Genomic DNA, 20659 nt, shown 5'->3' with positions numbered 1-20659 from the left:
GTATTCTGAAATAAACTTCAGTGGAGAGTGATTGGAAATAGCACTCAGTGTTACAGGATGATACACTGTTTTTGACAGAGTTTAGGAAATAATCAAGTTTTGTCTGTGAAAAATAATCGTTAAGCACATGGGAATAAGTACTGGTTATTTATGCTTATCTTTGTATTTCATATGATTGGACAAATATAACCTTAGTCACTTGTTTCCATTTTTATGTTGTCAGTGGTAAGAGATACTAATATGTTTTTGAAGAATAGTGATACTTCAACCAAAATAAATTACTATTCTTAAAAGGATGACTTCATTTGATAGACACAAATTGCTATGAATAGAGAAAGGGGAGGTTTGAACAATACAATAGTACAAACATCTCACACTGAAAGTAAAAGTTTTGAGAAACATACAAAGCAGGTTTTACAGTTAACAGCTGGAAAAATGTCAGATGGCTTTGGGGACTTTCTTGTGACCACACCTTCGTTCTTTAGTGACTGGTTATGCATGGGCTTACCCCGCTTCCTGAGGTGATGAACACTAAACATTGCATCTGCAACCCTAATGTGCCTAAGAAATGGAATGGAACTTTGCAAAGTTTGCCAATACATGAGCATAAACCAGTCTTTGTGTGACCAAGAGAGAGAATTGGGAAGACCAATTCAGTCCAATGCTAAGGAGAGCCTGGTTGGAATAAGAGTTAAAGGTATATCGTTAGAGCCCCAAAAATAAATCCATTATCAGAACTTTGATTTGCCATGAGAGGAAATAGAAAGCTATTGCCACGTTTCGAAAGTGGAAAAAGTACTGTGTGTGTATGTAATACTGCCATTCTTAACTTGCTCATATAATTTTTGTTAAAAGAAAATTTGAACTGATAGAAGAGCAGTGATTGTTCAGAAAGTAAAGATGGAAACTATCAAAATATGCTGTCCTTTTTTGAATTTCAAGTGTAATTGAATAGTAAAGTAAGGTCCTTGGTCCTTCACTCCAGTAGTTTTAATTGATCATCTGTGACCCAAACAGAAGTCCACCACTGAGTAGGAAATTCCATTTCCAGTGGCAATTAAGTATTTCTAATGCCAACAATTCTTAAAGATCTAAGCCAAACTGTGAAGTTGATTAAATCATAAATCATAGGCTGATTATAATGCATTTATCTGTTAAAGATAGTGAAAGGAAGGCTTTAAAGTGACACGTAAATAAGAGATATATTGGAGTATTTTTTAATGGTGAATATAAGTAACTTGTTTTATAGTGACATTGATTTTAACTATTTTATAGACACTTTTTAAAAAAATTTCCTTAATATTTTTTGTTTATAACTTATTTTTGTCTTGTAAATATCAACAGAAGGATCCAGTGGGGTAGCCAAGAGAAAAACTAAGGCTAAAGGTATTTTCTTTTATTCAAATTAGCCTTGAGTGAACCAAGTTTAATGTTTGAAAATGCATGACATTTTCTGGCAATGTTAATATAGCTACTAATGCTAAACATTATTGCTTTTGGGTCTTGCTCGGGTATACCTTAGGTTATAAGTAGTTTTATCAAGACTTCATCGAAAGATATTCTGTTTCAAGCATATAATTTTAAGTCATTATCTTTTCATGTTATCAAAGCTTTGTAATAGTCTTTAAATTAAAAATGTATATATTATGGCATTATCACATTATATTTTTTATGATATATAAATATTAAATTTACACATACACATCTTGTTTCCTAAAAGCTTTATTAGTTTGACATTTTGAATTACTGTTGGAAAAGATGAAGTCTTCAGCAATTGGTTTTATTTCTCCAAAAGCTCTTATGACACTCGCTCTTAGAGCACAGTAAGAGCTAGTGTGATCCAAATGTATAGTTTTCAGTAAAATGAAAACTTAGATGTATAATGTAGAACCTGCATTACATTGACATAGAATTTGCTGTGTTTGATATTTTAATTCATTAAAAATTATTATACCTGTCAACCATTTGTAGACTAACAGCTCAGTATTACACCTTGACTTTACATGCCAGTGGTTATTCTTGTTCATATGTTAGTGATCATATTCTTTGTGGGGAGAGGCATGGGGGATGTGCATGTTTTTCTTTATAAGCTTGTGATATTCTTGTAATCATTTCAAGTGCTTGGCATATTGTTTGTAGTTTTTTTTGGTGAAATATGAACAGATGAGACTGATTCACAGAGTTTTGTGATTTATATTTTTGAGATCAGGAACTTTTGTATTTTATTTTATTATATTTTATTTTTGAGACAGAGTTTTGTTCTTGTCACCTAGGCTGGAGTGCATTGGCACAATCTCAGCTCACCACAACCTCTGCCTCCTGGGTTCAAGTGATTCCCCTGCCTCAGCCTCCCAAGTAGCTGGGATTATAGGCATACACCACCATGCCTGGTTAATTTTTGTATTTTTAGTAGAGACAGAGTTTCTCTTGTCGGTCAGGCTGGTCTCAAACTCCTGGCCTCAGGTGATCTGCCTGCCTCCACCTCCCAAAGTGCTGGGATTACAGATGTGAGCCACCATGCCTGGCCAGATCAGGAACTTTTAATGGTTTAACCTTTCCCACCTGAATACGTAATTTCTGAGGCTGAAAACAGTTTTCACCATCTTATTTTTACGTAAATAATGATGAAACAAATTGACAATAAAATATTTTACTTCTTGATCTAGAGAAGCAAATTAAACATTAAAGACTGAATTTTTAAAAAGCGATGTGCAGACTAAGACAAGCATTGCACATGCATTATACTCTTGCAATGCCAGCATCTATGTTACTATTCAAACAGCATTGAAATAGAATGAAGACTCAGAGCATGGCCCTGAATGAATACTATTCTGTATTCTTAGAAGACTTTAATAAGATTTTTTTTAGGAAGAACTGAAGAATCTCCTGGTTGATCACCAGCAAATTCAATTAATAGAAAAAGCCTATGTGATATTTTAATCTGTTAATCAAGATTTTATTAGCCTAGAAAGAGTACTTTTAGTGAGCACTGCACATCTGATGCTCATTTTGAAAATCCTTTGTGCTATATAAGTTTTACATGATTTTGATGGGCAAAAACATCTTCCACATTTTATTAAAGAAATATTTCATTTTCTTTGTTTCTGCTTAAATGTGGTAATGTAAACACCTTATGATTTCCTCATGAGAGTTCAAACAGGTGAAATTCAGAGCTTTTGCTAACTGCTTTATTAAACTTTACATAAAGCAAGTTGAAAGCAGTACCTTCCATGAGATTTGGAATTAGCTGTGTGTTTCATTTAATTGCTCTGACAACGCTATGAACATAGAAGACGTGTGTTAGCTTGAGTGGCTCTACATAAATTAACAGGGAAACATACTTAAAGGAATACTGATTTCATGATACATAAAAGCAAAAAGGGAATTCTGATTTGTCCTTTTAAATACTATAGATAATGATTTAAAAATTTCATATACATGACAGTTTTTTTTGCCTAGTAAACTAAGAAAATGAAATTATATTTAATATTTACATACATTTGTTTTCAAAGAAGCACATTTGTTTTAAGGAAATACTTTTTTGTTGGAGCGAAACATTTTAAATTATCTTTGTATATGTTTTCATGAATTATGAAAAATTTGTTCTTATGTTGCCAGTGTTCCTTTAATTATGTCATTATAGTTATGAAGTGTGAGTTAGTACTTTGTGTACACTACTGCCTTCGTGGTGCGCTCGGTTTTATAATAGTGCATGCTAATGTTGTTTTAAGGCAAGTCATACTGTATTTCAAGATGGGAAAGTTGACAAGCTCCTAGCATTGTTTAATAGTTGATATTTTATAGAGGTTTGCATCTGTTTTTAACCATATAAAGACTAGTAAATGAAAGTAACTTTCTGAATGTGCATTTCCTGTGTGTGAAGAGATAAAAAGAGAATACCTTTTCACTAACTTCCTGTTCTGTGATTAAGAGATCCTGTCAATAAAGCTTTTTTCCTTTAATTGGAAAATCTGAAAGTTAAAGAACTCACTAAAGAAGAGCTCAAGAAGGAAAAAGGGAAACCTGAGTCAAGGAAGGAAAGTAAGGACGAAGAGAGAAAAAAGGGGAAGAAGGAAAAAGGGGATGATGGAAAGGATAAGAAAATTGCTGACGGAGACCTGTCCCGGAAGGAGTCTCCTAAGGGTAAAAAGGACAGAGAAAAAGAGAAAGTGGACCTAGAAAAAAGTGCTAAAACCAAGGAAAATAGGAAAAAATCAACAAATATAAAAGATGTTTCTAGTAAAATGGCATCCAGAGACAAAGATGACAGAAAGGAAAGTAGAAGTTCTACCAGATACGCTCACTTAACAAAGGGAAATAACCAGAAAAGAAACTCCTAAAGCTCTGGCATCATTGTCCCAGAACATGGGCATGTTCCAGATGACAATTTGTTATGGAAAAGCATGGAAAATGTAGTATTGCTCTGGTTGGTGAAGGTGTGTAAATTAGCCATTGAATGTATTATTGGTGCTGAGCAAGTAAATTATCTGAAATTTAAATATACCGTCTCATGCTTCTAAACATGAAAACATTTTAAAAATATGTCATAGAATATGATGTAATAGCTTGTATTTATTGATCATGTGTTCAGGCAAATGCATATGTATCATGAATTTTTATGTGTTATATTGAATAATTGACATTAAGAATATTAAGATTTTAAATATTATTTCTGTGCAGAATACCGTGTAACTTTTTCAAGTGTGCTAAATACTCAGGGAGATAAGATTTGTCCTTTGTTTTTTCCCTCCTTCCACTTCCTACTTCCCTGTTTTTTTGCAGGCACCTCCCCAGGCTCATGTGCCACCTCCTTCCCTGAGTTCCTCCCTTTCCAGCCTTTCAGGCTTTTCATAGGTTCTTTCTCTTTTCCCTCTTCTCTCCCCTTTTCTAGTTAACCTTCCCAAGTCTTTTACTTTCTGGTTTCCTTCGCTCCTCACCTCACCCCTGCCCCTCACTCTTGCATACTTCTCACTCCTGACCTCCCTACAACCACGCCACCTTTCTGTCATCCAACACATACTTAGTGCTTCGTGTGTGCCACATAAACTGCTCGGGGAACTCTGGCCATAGCCATGAATAAAAGGGATAATTGTATTTAGAAGAAAAATCTCAGAACACTTTTATTTATGATACCTTTGTACTCTTAGACTAACTATAGAAAAGTTTTAATTATTTCAGATTAGGATGTACTTTCATTTTATATCACAGTTTTTCCATTATTTTGGTTGAATGGCATACATTTTTCATATTTGATTGTGTCATTATTTACCACTTCTAAGGAATTGCAAATGAAATCTCTAGAGGTCAGAATTTAACATCTTAGAAAATATTTAATAAAGTGAAGTTTTAGTGAGAAATCCAATTCTACAAATGATTTGTACTATTCTGTGCCTCGAATATTATGTATCTAATTGTGACTACTGTGAAATGCAGTTAGTTTATGATAAATTGTTTGTGTAGCATTTTTAATTCTGTTATTGTTAACTTTATTAACAGAATAAAAATGCTACCACAAAGATTTAATTTTTAAGTAAGTTCTTAATACTAGAATCAAAAATCCTACCCCAATGATTTTATTTTTTAAAAAAGGTTTCTTCACTTTTTTATGAAGATCTTAAAAATAGAGGTTTTTGGCTTAAAGATATTTCAACTCAGAAGTGAGTACACTTAAGTGTAAATATTTCTAAATGTATTGTACATCTTATGTTAACACCTTTTACTAAAGTCAAATACTTTACAACATTTAGTTGACAGAAATTTCAACTTAATAGAATTATATAACAGAGATGAAATCCTAGAGAATATCTAATATCTTTAATATAATCCTGTTATTTTACTGCTTAAAAGCTAAGGGCCAAAGCTATTATAATGTGATAACTTGGAGTTTTATGTTTTGGTTAGTCAGGATTTTGCCATTTTTGTAGATTACAACAACGTAGTAAACCAAAAAGGGAATTTTATGGCTGCTTTGTTTGGCAGATACAGGGCACTAACTTCAGATGACTAGATACCAAGTCCAGAGCTGGAATCAGAGCTCTTTTTCTTCTTAGCTCACTCTGTAGGTCTTAACTGTGCTGGTTTCTGCCAGACTTACTCTATTTGGAGACGATATCACTTGATAACCAAGATGGCCCTCGGCAGGCTCCAGACCAGCCTTTCCAGTTTACCAAACCCAATGCAGATGCCTCTGGGAGAGAGAATTCCTGGTGGCCTGGCTAAGCCTGGTGAACATCTGGGACCATTTTTGTAGTCAAGGATGGTGAGTCTTCCCAGGTGCACACTTGTGCACAAAGCTCTGGAGTGGGAGTTGAGTGGGTCCCACCCAGACTTCATCAAACGTAGGGCTTCTGGGACAAGAAAGTGAGGCTTTGAGAACTGGACAGACCCAGAAGCAGGAACGTGTCCCCCAGGCATATGAAAGTTGTCTGATTCTCAAACCATATCTTGGTATTAGATCTTTCTCCTGAGGTAAATGGAATGGTTTTTTAATGTATAAAACTTTAAGTGCTATTTTGTCTAAAGATTTTGTTCTTCTTTGAAGAAGGGCAAACAATTATAAGTGAGTTTGTTGAAGCAGTCTAGCAATATTTATCTTAGATTTTAAGTTATATGGCTATGGCGCAGAAAATGCATAAATACTAAATTCCATACAAATGAGTGAAAATATTTTGGAATAACCTGATCATCATAAGCACATAAGAATTGTCTATTGCTATTTAGTAAAGTACTTCAAAATGTTTTGGCTATATTGTTGATTTCTTCTTTGACTGTTAGCTCAAGAATTAAAACACCTCAACTAAAACATTTAAAGATCTTTAAAAGCACTTGTACACTAGAACTTGATTTATTTTTTTCCTTCTCTCTGCTTTCCCTCTTGTTTCTTTCTCTTGTCTTTCTTTTTGTAAATGTTTCAACTGACTTATTCATGTCAAAGTCACACTTTATCCAACTGCATTAGTACTTAAGCTTCGGCTAAATCAAAACCAGCTCTCAGTTGTGATTAGTGGGTTAAAATCATGTTTGGCACTCTGTTTTACATTTTGTATTCAATAGATTGTTATTTCTGTATCGTTTGCTTCATATTGTTTTCTAAGTTTAATTAAAACCAGAAAGATTATGTTTTTAAATAAGCCAGCTACATCAGGGACAAAAAATTCATAATAAGTAGCTGGGAGTCAGATGTTGTTTTTGGGAAGACTTGGGGAAATTAAGTACTAAAAATGTACTTTTAGTACATTTTTACTAAAAGTGTACTTGCATTGTATATTTGCATTGTATACAATGTGATTTGCATTGTATATAGATGATCCTCTCAAAGTTTCACAGTGAGAGAGAGACTGATGAAGAAATTGATATAAATCAATCAGCATGAACACTTGAGTTAATCCAGGGGACAACTTGTGTTAATTCTATAGGTGATTGAGAATATTTTGTATTATGACCCACTTAGCTATGCAAGTTTGTAACTTCAGAGGTTCTGGTAATAATACGTGGATAATAAAAATTCTCTATAGACACTTGCATTGAAAAAACAGGGAGTAAACAAGAATCATTTTTAATTTGAAATGGGTCTGGTGACTTAGGCTATATCTCCTGATACTGATTTCTTTTTCCTGTGTCCTCAATTGTTTCTTCTCCTGTTAATGCTCATTGGTAATAATTCTCAAAATTGATTGCTCAGAATATTTCATTGTAAAATGCATCTTGGAAATGGTTGTTTTCCTCATTTGTAAATTGAAGGCAATGCTGGTCCTCAAGGTGGTGGTGGGAACTGGCTGATGTTGCTTGTGTGTAAACAGCTGGCACGTTGTTCAGCATTCACTTTCCCTTTTTCATTGGTAGAATAATAATAGTAATAATTCAGCCAAGATGTCTCAGTCAGGGGTTCAAAACTTGGAAGCACTGAAACCGATTCCTATTCCTACTTCTGTCAACAAACAGATTGCAAAACAAATGTTTAAGTCATTTATCCTTTGTAGTGAATGTGTCTTTGTGAAATGAGTATATTGGAGCCTGATTTATTCTGCTGAGATCATTGAGGGGGCAAATGCAAATAATTATAAATGCTACACATGTGTGAAGCCATAAGAATGTCTAGTTTTTAAAAGAATATTGTGACAATATAAAAATGCAAGATATAAAGGCTAGAAAAAAGTTATGAAATAAACTGTAATATCAAGTATATGGTACAATCAATAAGCCTAATAATAATCAGCCTAATTGTGGAAAACATATGTTTGTTTCGTATTCAGAGCACATTTTTTCCATAGATGTGATTTTATGGTCTTCAGATTTTTTTTCTGTCTGGTACACACAAATTTACTTAATTCTAATATCCAGTTCTTCAAGTCTTAGTGTAACTATGTTTCTATGTAAAATGCATTTATCATTCTTCCTTGGAATATTAGGAATATATTTAGTTTTACTTCTGAATTTCTTCAGTTACATCCATGGTATTAAATTCATTCAGATACCTTACATGGACAAAAAACCATGGATTGGCTCCCATGATTGTAAAGCCCAGGGGTAATTTTGGCTTTTTTCTTTTGTTATGCTGGATCTAGGCGCTCAAACAATGTTCTTAGCCTCTGTCTGTGGACTCTCAGGAATGTTGGCTTCCTTCTCAGGCACAGTCTCATGTGTTCATCTTCAACCCTAACTCCTTATGGAGTAGCGGATAAGAGAGCTGTGATTGCTGACACCCTGGGATATGTGAGTGCCCACCTTAAACTGTGGGGTGAAGAAAAATTGGATTCCCCTAAGGAAGTTAGTGTGTTTTCACTAGAAGGAGGAGGAATTGGTGCAGGGCAGGAATAGGTGTTTATACACCACTCTTCATCTGCACTGAAAGCAGGCAGATGATGGAGTTTGGTTCCCCTTTTTCTACCCATCCCGTTTCTTCTTCTTCCCCTGCCCAAATACAGAGAGGTGAATGGGATGGGCCGAAATAGATGTTTCAGAAAATGAAGGTGTGTACCTAAACATTGGGTACTCATGGGTATAAAGTTGGAAACAAGACACTAGAGCTTCTAGAGAGGGGAGAGAGGGAGACAAGGGTTGAAAAACTGTTAGGTACTATGCTCACTACCTGTATGATGGAATCATTCATATTCTAAATTTCAATATCACACGATATACCCATGGAACAAACCTGCGCATGTGCTCCTTGAATCTAAATAGAAGTCGAAATTATATTTAAAAATTAAAAGAAAAAAGCTGTGGAGAAGAGAGAGATCTTATTCCAAACAATTATTTGGTGAAACAATAATTTTAGACCACTGAAAGAATGCAAGAGAATGCTGACATAATAATAAATGTTGCCATTTAGATATCAGGTAATGAAGTTTATTTTGTTGTTAAGCTCTCTCCATTTTGCCCCTGTTCTGTTTAAAATGAGAGTTTTTGTGTTTAGGAAACTAAAGGATGAGTGTTATATAGCAGACCCATAAGATTATTTTTATGAAAATCTTGTTTGGGCTGATCTGAAAGATTCCTCAATAACAATCTTTTGTCTCTTACCCTTTCTTCTCCATTTGCCTAAGAATATAATTGCATAAGCTAAATGTTTATTCCTTGTTTGGCTGTCATTTTTCGATAGGAATCAATTTCTAGAAGAACTCTGTAAGCCATACAAAGCAGAAAGTCATCCGTTTCTTTTTTCTTTGTTTTCATTTAATACCCCACTTGATTTCACTTTTTGTATCTATTTATTGCTCCATATTAAGTCAGGTATGCATATGTCATAGAGGTCTGCCTGTCGTTTCCATCTTCTGTGCCTTATATATTACTTCTCGTGTCCTATTAGAAGAAGATAATCTATACTTAAAGCCATTGTTATTTTTGATAATTGTATAATACCAACATGCTGTGTCTATAGTTCTATTTATTGACTCAGCTAATATTTCTGAGTATCTGCAGCATGCCAAGGACTGGACAAGGCATGGGGATACAAGAGATTAGGTGGCTGCTATCCCTGCAGTGAAATGCTATGAAATAAACAAGGGACCAAGGGAGAAAGTAATGAGACTAGAATGACTGTCAGTACGGCCTGCTAGTCCCTCCACCTAGAACGTGCTCCCGCTCTGTGTGGTGGGCTGCCTGTGTCTCTCCCATGGGACCCAACCCAGTCATCACCTCTGCACTCAGACATCTCTGCCCCTCCCAAGTGGCTGCACTTGGCACACTTCTGTTACCACACTCATCACCTTGCCTCATTTCTGGACTTTGCTGTCAGACTACGAGTTGTCTCCAGCACCTGTCCTGGTAACTGACACTAATAGGCATTCAATGTTTGGTTATTGAATGGGGAATATACAAAACAAATCATCTAAAAAATTTAAGGTCTGTATATACTGTTGAAGAATATTAGGAAGAATAAAACTGTGTGTGTTTTTAAAGAACCCAAAAGATTGTTCAATAATTGCAGTGTTTCAACTACCTTGGAAGTTGCCTGTAACTGTATATGTTGCTGTGTGTATGTGTGCAAGAGGTGGGCAGGAAGAGAGTTTAAAGATTTTTTTTTTTTAGAATAAAAGGTAAATTTTTGGAAAAATACTTATCTCATTTAATACTTAAAGCCCTTCTGAGGGGTCCTGTTTTGTCCTCTTTCTGCATTTGTGGAAACCAAAAAGTGTAGCTGTGGTTAACACTGACATGGAATTCAAAGACATCCTCTTATGCCAGGTGCCCAAACTCTTACACACCATGTTGAGTTGCATGCCCTTTAATTGCATTTTTTATGAATCCACTCTCTTGAGTGTTTGTGGAATCCATTCATTGGTGCTGAAACCAGGCTCTTGGGAACCGTATTGCCAGTGTTTCATTCTCTTGTAATTTATGTCTGTTTGAAATCTGTCTGTCCATCTTATGTTATGTAAAGATGCTTTGAATCTGGAATGGCTCTTACTGCGTATCATGGGGTAGCTTTGAGTACCTGGTAGTCTCAGAATTTTGATAAGTTCTGGGACTGCTGTTGGTAAACTAAGAAAGTTCTGTATTCACTGATTATACAAGCCAGGAGCAACAACAAGGATTGGCATGGTTACCTAGTATGCATACCTTTCTGGCGTATTGATTTTCTAGAATATTTCTCAAATTTCATATACCTGTGAGCCTTAATCTGGGGGTAAATTGATTTATACTGCTAGACTGCTTGCAATTGAAACAGTACCACTTCTGAGCAATTACCCTTCACAAATAACCATAGCCAGGGTAACCCGGATTGGTATGGATACATTTTCCTTCATCTGTACACCTTTGAATTAGTAAACCAAAGATTAAAACACTAATTTTAAAAAAACTTCTCAGCTTTTTATTGGCTACGTGTATGAACTTCTATGAAACAAAGTAAGTTTATAATTGTTCCCCAGGTTTTGTTGGGGGAGTGGCTTCCTTCCAACTCTCATGAGAAGTAAATACTTCATGTTCCCTCAAGTCACAGTCCTGGGATCCAGCATCCAGGGCCTTTCTGAAATGCACACCTCTCCTGGTGCCTCAGCCACCTTTCTTCTCCTTGGCACCACATATGTTCCCAGTTGAGGAATTTTGTACAGTCACATGCATCATGGTAACGTTTTGGTTAAGGATGGACTGCATGTATGATAATCATAGTACCATATTTATACTGTATCTTTTCTGTGTTGATACACAAGTACTTTGTGTTACAGTTGTCTGCAATATTCAGTACAGTACATGCTGTACGGTTTTGTAGCCTGGGAACAATAGGATATTGCATATCGTCTAGGTGTGTGGCAGGCTATACCTTCTAAGTTTGCCTAGGCACACCGTGATGTTCCCACAATGGTGAAATTTCCTAATGGTACATTTCAGCAAACATTTCTCAGTATGTATCCCTGTTGTTGAGCAACACATGACTGTACTTGCTGTTCCCTACCTGAAACACAGATGAAACTTACATAGCCAAAGCCCTGATTTCCTCAGGGTCTGTTCACGTATTATCAGTGAGTCCTTTTGCCAAAGTATTACGAATAGTTCCCACCCTCACTTTTACCTAATGTTCACCCTTTTCCATGTCTTTTCTGTACCTTTGTCCCCATCCAATATACTCTAAATAGTTCATGTTTCTTATTTTTATTTTTTTGAGACAGAGTCTCGCTCTGTCTCCCAGGCTCTAGTGCACTGGTGTCATCTCAGCTCATCACAACCTCCGCTTCTCAGGTTCAAGCAATTCTTCCACCTCAGCCTCCTGAATAGCCTGGATTACGTATGTGTGCCACCATACCTGGCTATTTTTTTTTTTTTTTTTTTTGTATTTTTAGTAGAGACAGAGTTTCACCATATTGGCCAGGCTGATCTCGAACTCCTGCCCTTGTGATCTGTCCGCCTTGGCCTCCCAAAGTGCTGGATGACAGGTGTGAGCCACCACACCCGGTCCATGTTTCTTATTTTTTAAATTGCTCTCTCCTCTGGAAGGTAGGTATGTTATTATCATTTATTATAGAATGGTTCCTTGAATTAATAGGTGCATCTGATGAGCCTAAAGAACTAAAACTAAGGTATGTTTTGGGGGAATTAGTGTATTTTCCAAATCATGTTGTGGCCATTGCTGTGGACTGGCAATTTCTGTTCACCCTGTAATGACTGGAAGGCAGCAGTGGGCACCCTGTTCCTTTCGCCAGCGTAGGAATGGAAGTGGGTCCCAGTCCTGATGATAAACATTGAAAGGGAAGACTGTCAGCAACCTCTGGAAAAGATTTCCTCAAGCCTAAGAAACAGAGCAAGAGATGGTCCTTTTGCTTCTGGACATCGCCTTGTCTGAAAAAGAAGCTTGCAGCTCAGGAGCTCTGATTGCCAGCCTAAGGATGAAGCTCGGCCCTGTGAGCCAGCCGCCTCTACACTTCATGTTTAGTTAGATGATAAATTTCCTTCCTGCTCAACCATTGTAAGCTGGCATTTTGTTAAATGCAGCCCCAGGAACATCAGAACTGACACATCTCATGTCATAACCTAATTTTGAAGATTTATTTCATTGCTACATCTTTGCCACTTGTACCTCATAATAAATCCATTTTGAAAACCTTTCCTTTGACTGAATTGAGCTTATAAGCATTTACTTTTCTTGATTTATTGTTGCTTGCTTTATTTTCTCAAATTTTAGAACTAAAATGAGTTTGGGTTGCAAAAAAAAATCTTTTTGGAAATCCTGAAATAAAAGCTATTCTGGCAAATTCTTCCATATGGGTTGTTAAAGCAATTACACTCTAGAACATGTTTTTGTTAAGTTTTAAAAAGTTTATAAAAGTCTAGAGGAGGAGATATACCAATATGATCTCAGCTTCTTTGAAGTTTACAGTATAGTTTATTTTTGTGCTGATTTCATCTCCAGAAATAGCTATGACCAGGTATTAATGATTTTATGATTCACCTGCCACTTTGGACAGGGCAAAAAAACCTCAGTATTTTTTGCGAAGTACTTTTGCTTTCTCCTGTTTTTCATATGTTTTGCAATTTCAATTTTAGAGACAAATAAGTTCAGATTGAGTTAAAGAAAGCTGACTCTCGGGGGCACTGTATGTCAGAATATTGGTATACTAGTAGTATTTGAACACAGCATTAGAATTTTTTTTCAAATGAAACTTCAAAATCATCAAGAATGGGATTTTTAGGCAATTTAAATCTTTATTGGGAAAATATTTCATTGCTTGTATAGCACATGGAACATAGTTTGAGAGCCTGTTACAAGTGAGGTTAGTGAAAGGTGACCCTGTAATTTTTCATCCAGACAATTAGTTTTGAGAGTGAAGTAATTCCAGGACAGCAGACATCAGCTGGGAGTGTCTCAGGCAAGCTAGACTCGTGGCAAACTGAAATGGTGGATGCTCGAGCAGAAATGTGGATCTCTGGTACATAGGAGTAGAGAAATACTGATCCCAGAAATGCTGATGTGAGCACTCAGCTACTGGAGTCCAGCTAAGAAGCCTTGGCCCTGCAGGGAATCTCCACAGTCATTTAGACTTAGCAGTGTAGTTACACCACTGGGTGTATTCAGCCCTTCAGCAAGTGTTCACTGAGCAATTGCTATGTGCCAGGTGTCAGCTGACGTGCTGACAGTGCAAAGATAAATTACTCGATTCTTATGATTCTTAAGCTTTTTCTTATTCATGCAGCAGAACTTGACAATGAATCGTTCCATACCTGTTTCATTAACAGTTGAGGGATGTAAAAATGAAGTGGGAAAAAGGAGGGCAGCCCTAAATTTGAATTTGAAATGTGATCTCCTTTACTTGGCCTTCGTCTCTACCCACTCCTCCCTGAACTTGAACTACAGTTAAGACCTGTGTATAATCCCTTTGCAATCTGTCGTACAGTTAGAGGTAACTTAGGTGTAAAATACAGCTAATTGTATGTGTTGGTGTGAGGTGTACTGGTGGTAAGTTTTGTGTGGAAGTAGTGTTGCAAATGGTAACTAGAGGAAATGGAAGTGATACGGCAGGGTCGTGTGTTTCTGTCTCTGTTTCTTTTAAGGTTTGGGAAGAGGAATGTGTATGTTTTTGTCAATAAGAGAAAAATGGAGAGACCACACTAGTGTGCATACATGAGCTGCACAGAGCTGCTTAAGATTAGAACACTGCTTCTCATGTCACCTTGACCTTCCTGCTGCCCGCAGGCTGTCCATGCACAGAGCATTCCCTTTAGTGACAACGCTTGGTAGGAGATTCTGAATGAGGTCAGGAGGAGTCCAGGATCAGCAAACAGAATCTTCAAACTCTTGAATTGAGCTGTTTTCTAAATAGTTGTATTTAACTGAGGACCTATTTTAATGTTCCACATGTATAATATCAAATAACTTCAAATAATGAACTTAATAGATTTTAGACTGCTCTTCACTTCAAAATCAGTTTTCATGTTAATTTACCCTGATATCTTATTTTCCTTAGGACTTATAAAAGGAAGAAGAACCTTTAAATTTTGATGTATTTTAGCTGTTGTAGAATAATGATTACTTGTAGGGGTTTCCCTTAGAAGATTATAAATAGATATGTATGCTTTCTTTTCCTTTTTAACTATTTTTCTCGTAGAATAAATAGTTTTATCAGTGAAAACATGGAGTGTACCTGAATAACAAAAAGTTCAAGTCCTTCTCAGTTGCCTCATTGCTGAATTCAAACTTTGGGACTTAGGAATTAATTAATCCTGTATGAACACAAAAGGAGCTTGAACTCATATGAAACTTTTGGCAGGTTTAGACGTGACGATTTTAGAGGATCATGAAAATTTAAACAAAGATTTTGGTTTAATTTGAAGTGAAAAGCTAACTTAGACAAAGAGATGTTAAAAGCTCACGTGAAGTTAAAGAGCAAACTATTTCCTACCTCAATTTTTAAGCACATAATTCTAGAAACTATTAATTACTTGCAATAAGTAATTAGCAACATTAATTACTTGTGACATGTTTGAGAATATTATTTTTCCTGGTTTAGTATGTCAGAAAACCCCACAAAACTCAAGTTAACTTTGTGAATAAAAAAATGCAGGACTTAAAGAGAGATCTACTTCAGAGCCAGCAGTCCCACCAGAAGAGGCTGAGCCACACGCTGAGCCCGAGGAGCAGGCTCCCATGGAGACAGGTAAGCTTGTTCTCATCCTTGAGTCTCACCCAGGTGTGCCAGAGCCTGACAGGTATCCTTGTTTACAGAATCATGTTTTACCTGGAATTCACGTTGTTTACAGAATAATTAACTATTTTTTTTTCCTCTTCTGAAATTATATAGTAAACTTAGTTTTTTCTAGTAGAAATCGGCACAGGATAATTTTAATTTTTAACATCTAAGGTAGTTGTTCTTTGTCCAAGACGACACAGGAACATCATGAACTGAAATGTTGTTTCTTGATTCCAATTTCTAGCACTATTGTATTACATTACCTTGAAAGTAAGAATACACACAATTCCACACTAGTGTTATCATTTGGCATGTGATTTAATAGAGTCGATCTAGTGGTTTCTCAGTCTTTTTTATATGAAGGTCTCTATCTTAAAAGACTTTCCAAACCTCCCTGAGGTCATGTATGGAGCTTGGTTTGTGTCTACATGGATTCACAAATCAAGCATCTGTGTAATTACCCCAAAGCCTATGACCTATAGGTAGGAAAGTCATGAAATATTTTAATAAATTAGTAAATCTAATACAATCTCTGAAACTCTGGTTTTCTTATGCCACCTATTGGAAATGTAAGGAACGACACCACATATTTACTGAAAACTTAAGTACTTGATCCAAATGGTACTTTGGCTGATTTTTTCCCTGTGTTCTGGGGAATAATATTTCATTTTCCTTCCTTTAAGGCCAATATGCTGCTGTGAGTTTTGTTAGTTGTTGAGTTTTTAATCCTATGACAATGTACTCTCTCTCATTCCTGTAGAATTGCTATGATTATATCATAGCTCCAGAACAGAGAGTAACTTTTAAAAAGTTTTATAATGTATGTTTGGATATAGCACCTCACATTTTACTTTGTACTAAAAGCCTCTCTTGACCCCCACTTTTTTTATTTGCCACCTGATTCCTCTCCCCTCTAAAATAGCCACACTTTGAGAGAAGAATCCACAGTTACTTTTTTACCTTATTTTTCTTTCATTTTTTTAACCCTTTACACCCTGGCTTCTGCCTCTACCAATCTCCTCCTGAGGAGAGAAGGAGTATTTGCAAAGTCATGGAAAGTTGAAATGGCATGGAGTCCTCACTAAGTTCAAAGCCAGCGCTGGTAGCAGATGATTCTGGAGAAGTATGTGAGGACTCAGTTGTGGAGGTATCATATTCTGCTCCTAGGAACTGAGACTTTCACCTGTATGGGCAAAGGAAGCCATTAGAGAATGAGCAGAATTCACCACCCTCCACTTCTAATAACTCAAATTATATTCTCGTTGGATGGTGATTTCAGCATTTATGAACCTGGGAATCCAGTTAGGAGGCTATCTTAGGCTTTGTGAGAGAGGATGGCAATTGATCGACTATAATTGCATAAGACTGCATATATAAATGGCTTGTGAAATAGAAACATCTATTAAAAATAGGCATTTTTATGCTTTGGAAATGATTTTGTAGTGCGATTAGCATACTATATATTACATTTAAACGTTTCCCTTCCTGAAATCTAAATTAACTTCTGTTTTTGTCATGGAAGATTAGCTCTTAGATGTAACTGATGTCACTGGCATTATCTCACATGCCAGCATTTATGATACCAAGTGTAGTGCTACTTTTATTCACTGAACATAGATTATGTTTACTAGAGAACTATAACAGTATCAGTGTAGTTACAGTTTCTTGCTTATTGTATGATGCAGTTAAATCTGATAATCTCATAAGCACCACAGTGTTTTTGGAATGTCATCGTAATGTTCACTTTTGTAATTTACCTTATTTGAATCTATGAATCTCAGTGTCAGATATGGTTCTCCAAAGCTGAAAGGATTGTCAGTTACCATGTAAGGTATTCTACTGACACTTCCTGAAAAACTTGAGTGAAGGCGGTGGGCCATCTCTGAGTACTGTACTCAGTCCTCACACCTGCAAGAGCGCACTTTCTCCTGTCAGGGAAGATAGGGAGTGGTTGACCAGATTCGTCAATCTGTGTTGACCTTGTCTTCCACATTTCTGTCTTTATTTCCAACTATTTCCCTTTATGAAAGCTTTGTTCTTCCCACTTTATCATTATTGCAAATTTTATTCATTAGAAACTGAAGTCATTTTGTTTTTAATAAGGCTTTTTGTTTAAATAAAAATCTGAACCTGAGTTTTCTTTCTTTAAAAACCTTATTGAAAGTCTTTTAACACTTTAGTCTGTTGACAGAATAAAACGAATTTTACATATCTACCATGTTTTCCAACACAGAACAAAAATGTGGTAAGCTGACAGAGAAAGAATGCATAGTTGCTTGGTCAAATGTGTTCCTTTTAATGTGTATGCACCAATGCCATATTTGAGCGTTAGGAGTTCCATGTAAATGTTTGAACTTTTCTACTTAGCTATGTTTTACAATTATTTTAGAACCCCAGAATATCGAAGATGAAGCAAAAGAACAAATTCAGTCTCTTCTCCAAGAAATGATGCACGCAGAACATGGTATGAATTAAAATCTGCTCCTTGTCTTGAGTTACTAAAATAACACTTAGTTATATAAAATGATTTGGACATTTAAAATTTAAAGGTTAATTGAGTGTTTGTATTTTTTAAAAAGTTTGAATTAAAAGTTAGAGAGCAGGTGTTGTTTTTGAAATAGCACTATAGTTATTTTATTCCACCTCACTGTGGAGGAACTCAGTGCATACGTCTAAGAGAGAACTGGGGGAATAAATGAGAATGAACAAATTGAAAACAGTGACCCATCAGGAGCAGAAGGGGAGGGTGGAGAGGAGGAAAGTGGGACTCAGGCTAGCGTTTAGGCTCATCCAGCTGCTGTCCTCCACCCTCAATTTTGCTTCATGCCTGACTGGTCACCAGAACAAAAACAAACTTTTAATTACATAGGTTGCATTAAGCAGAGAGAAACAAAACAAAACAAAACAAAACATGAGAATATAAAACATTTTCCCAGCACTTAGATTAAAATATTTCTCATGGGGAGCTCTGTGTAGAGGATAATAGTAGTCGAGAAACTAGTGTTTTAAAGTTTTATCAGACTGTTTCTTGAAGCATACCTTGATAAAAACAGAGATCGTGATCCTAAAACGTAATTCATGAAGGGATTTTGGAGTGGGCAGAATGCTCTGGAATCCTGATTGTTTTAATGGTTTGGTGTGATCCAAGGGTGGCTTAAAGGAAAATAAATTATGTTTCTTAAAAACAGACAATGCCCTTTAGTGTAAATTGTTTTTTGCCAGTGGATGCTAGGGGTGTAGGAGCCTGTACCCTTTTATTTCTAGCTTCTTTGCAGCCTGGAACTCATTGGCCTGTATGAGCAAGTTCAGGCTTCCCTTTCTTAATCCTTCCGCCCCCTCTCCCCTAACTTTAACTTAACAGAAGGAAAATGCAGTCTAAATGAATAAGCGACTTAAATATAATAGGGTAAATGTTGTCTTGGCAATAAAACTCAGATGATCTTTAGTGATTACTCAGAAGCACCTGGTGTAGACCTTTGCTAGGCCAGTGCTGGTGGTGAGTGTGTTAAGTAGAGGGCATGTCCCAGAGACAGGAGAGAACCTGAAAGTAGTTCATCATGGCTGGCACGTGGAATACGTAGGTGGAGGGTCATGAGAAAAAGAGTGACTGAAGCCATTGGGGCAGGTATTTAGGAGTGTTGTGCGATTCTGTCTGTAGCCTGAAAAAGGCGCGGAATGGATGCAAGAGTGCAGCTGGGAGACGATGGAGGTTGTGCTGGTAACACAGTGATTCGGGATGGTAGTAAACTTGCCTCAGTTAAAGGAGGGGATGGAGAGAAATAGACCCGTAAGAAGTTTAGGCAGGGGTGGGTGGGCAGCCAGCCAAACGAGGGAAGTAGTCAAGTCTAGCACAGCCTCCTTCTTGCACTTGTTCTTTTCTTTAGTCACATTGAGAAAGTCACATTTATGGCCCATGGCTATAAATATCCTTTGTATGTTGATGACTTCTAAATATATGGCTGTAGCTCTGATTGCTCATCTAAACTCCAGGTCTACTCAACTTGGCATCTCCATTGGGATGTCTTATGGGTGTCTCTGACTTAAAGCAAGCCTGCTGCAGAACTCATGATTCTTCCCACGTCTCACAGCTCCTCCTCACCCCAGTCCTCCCCAAACTGCTTATGTTAGTCTTCCTATTTTAGTCAATGGTCTTCCTACCCTCTTAGTGACTTAACTTGAAAACTCAAGAGTTTTTTTTGATTTCTTTAATTCTCCCCTCACATCTAATCCATCAGCAAGTCCTGTAGGCATTGCCCCCAGCACTGATTTTGGCTCTCTAGGGCCCGGTGTGTCCGTGGCTTCTGGCCATGATGGTTGCAGTAGCACAGGAGCACCCAGCTGGGTCTCACTGTTTCCATACGTGCTCCCCTATAACCTGTTATACTCAATGTGGCCCCGCCAGCCGTGCCTTGTCTAGTTCCAGCCTCTTTTTCCCCTTCAGTGACTTTTCTGTAGCCCAACTGTCCTCTCTTTTTTTTGTAATTGCCAAACCTGTCACTGCTTTGGTGCTCCTGCACCTGGTATGTCTTTTGCTGAGATGTGTTTCCTGTCCCTGCCCAGTCATGTCTCTGACTGAACATAATCTCCCTGCCCCATCTTGGTACATTCACAACAGGATCCAGGTCGTACGTCTGTCATTGATTAGCCATGTGGCTTTTCAAGTTTTTCGTCTTTCAAAGTAGGATACCAGTACCTACCTCATAGGGAGGATATAACAGCTGCAGAGGGCTTGGTCATGCCTAGAGTCTCATGATGTCTCAGGAAATTTTTCATGATAGGCTGTCACTGAGCAGTATAGACTCAAAGGTAGTGTACGATGTTTGACTAGCTTCCCTGCAGAAAACAGGGATACTTCCATTCAACAGCCACATGTGAAAGCTAAATCCTGCTAGTGTAAAAATCATCAGATTGTACTGGATAGAATGAAAGCAGAATAAGGAAATAGGAATATGATAAAAAAGAGAAAAAGAAGTAAAATTTGTAACAAATTGAAATTGGTGATTGGTTTGCTGAATAGCAGAAAATCTGAAATGAGGAAA

The 20659-nt window shown here is 36.8% G+C and overlaps 1 protein-coding gene across 12 annotated transcripts in view; it reads left to right on the top strand.

Annotated features, from left to right (window-relative positions):
* ASPH (aspartate beta-hydroxylase) overlaps positions 1-20659 on the top strand; it is a 223839-nt gene that overhangs the window by 52895 nt on the left and 150285 nt on the right. For 10 of the 12 annotated variants that reach the window (XM_074386682.1, XM_074386681.1, XM_074386687.1 and 7 more), the window contains 2 exons: positions 15495-15587; positions 18010-18084. In XM_074386682.1, the coding sequence (XP_074242783.1) occupies positions 15495-15587; positions 18010-18084 (168 nt within the window). Of the gene's footprint in view, positions 1-1344; positions 1387-3978; positions 13041-15494; positions 15588-18009; positions 18085-20659 lie in introns of those variants that run through there. The other 2 variants (XM_010346056.3, XM_010346057.3) reach the window with 1 other exon arrangement.

Source organism: Saimiri boliviensis, chromosome 15, assembly GCF_048565385.1.
Source record: "Saimiri boliviensis isolate mSaiBol1 chromosome 15, mSaiBol1.pri, whole genome shotgun sequence".
Classification (NCBI taxonomy): Eukaryota; Metazoa; Chordata; class Mammalia; order Primates; family Cebidae; genus Saimiri; species Saimiri boliviensis.
Note: the sequence above shows the minus strand (reverse complement) of the source record. Positions and strands in the feature narration are given on the sequence as shown.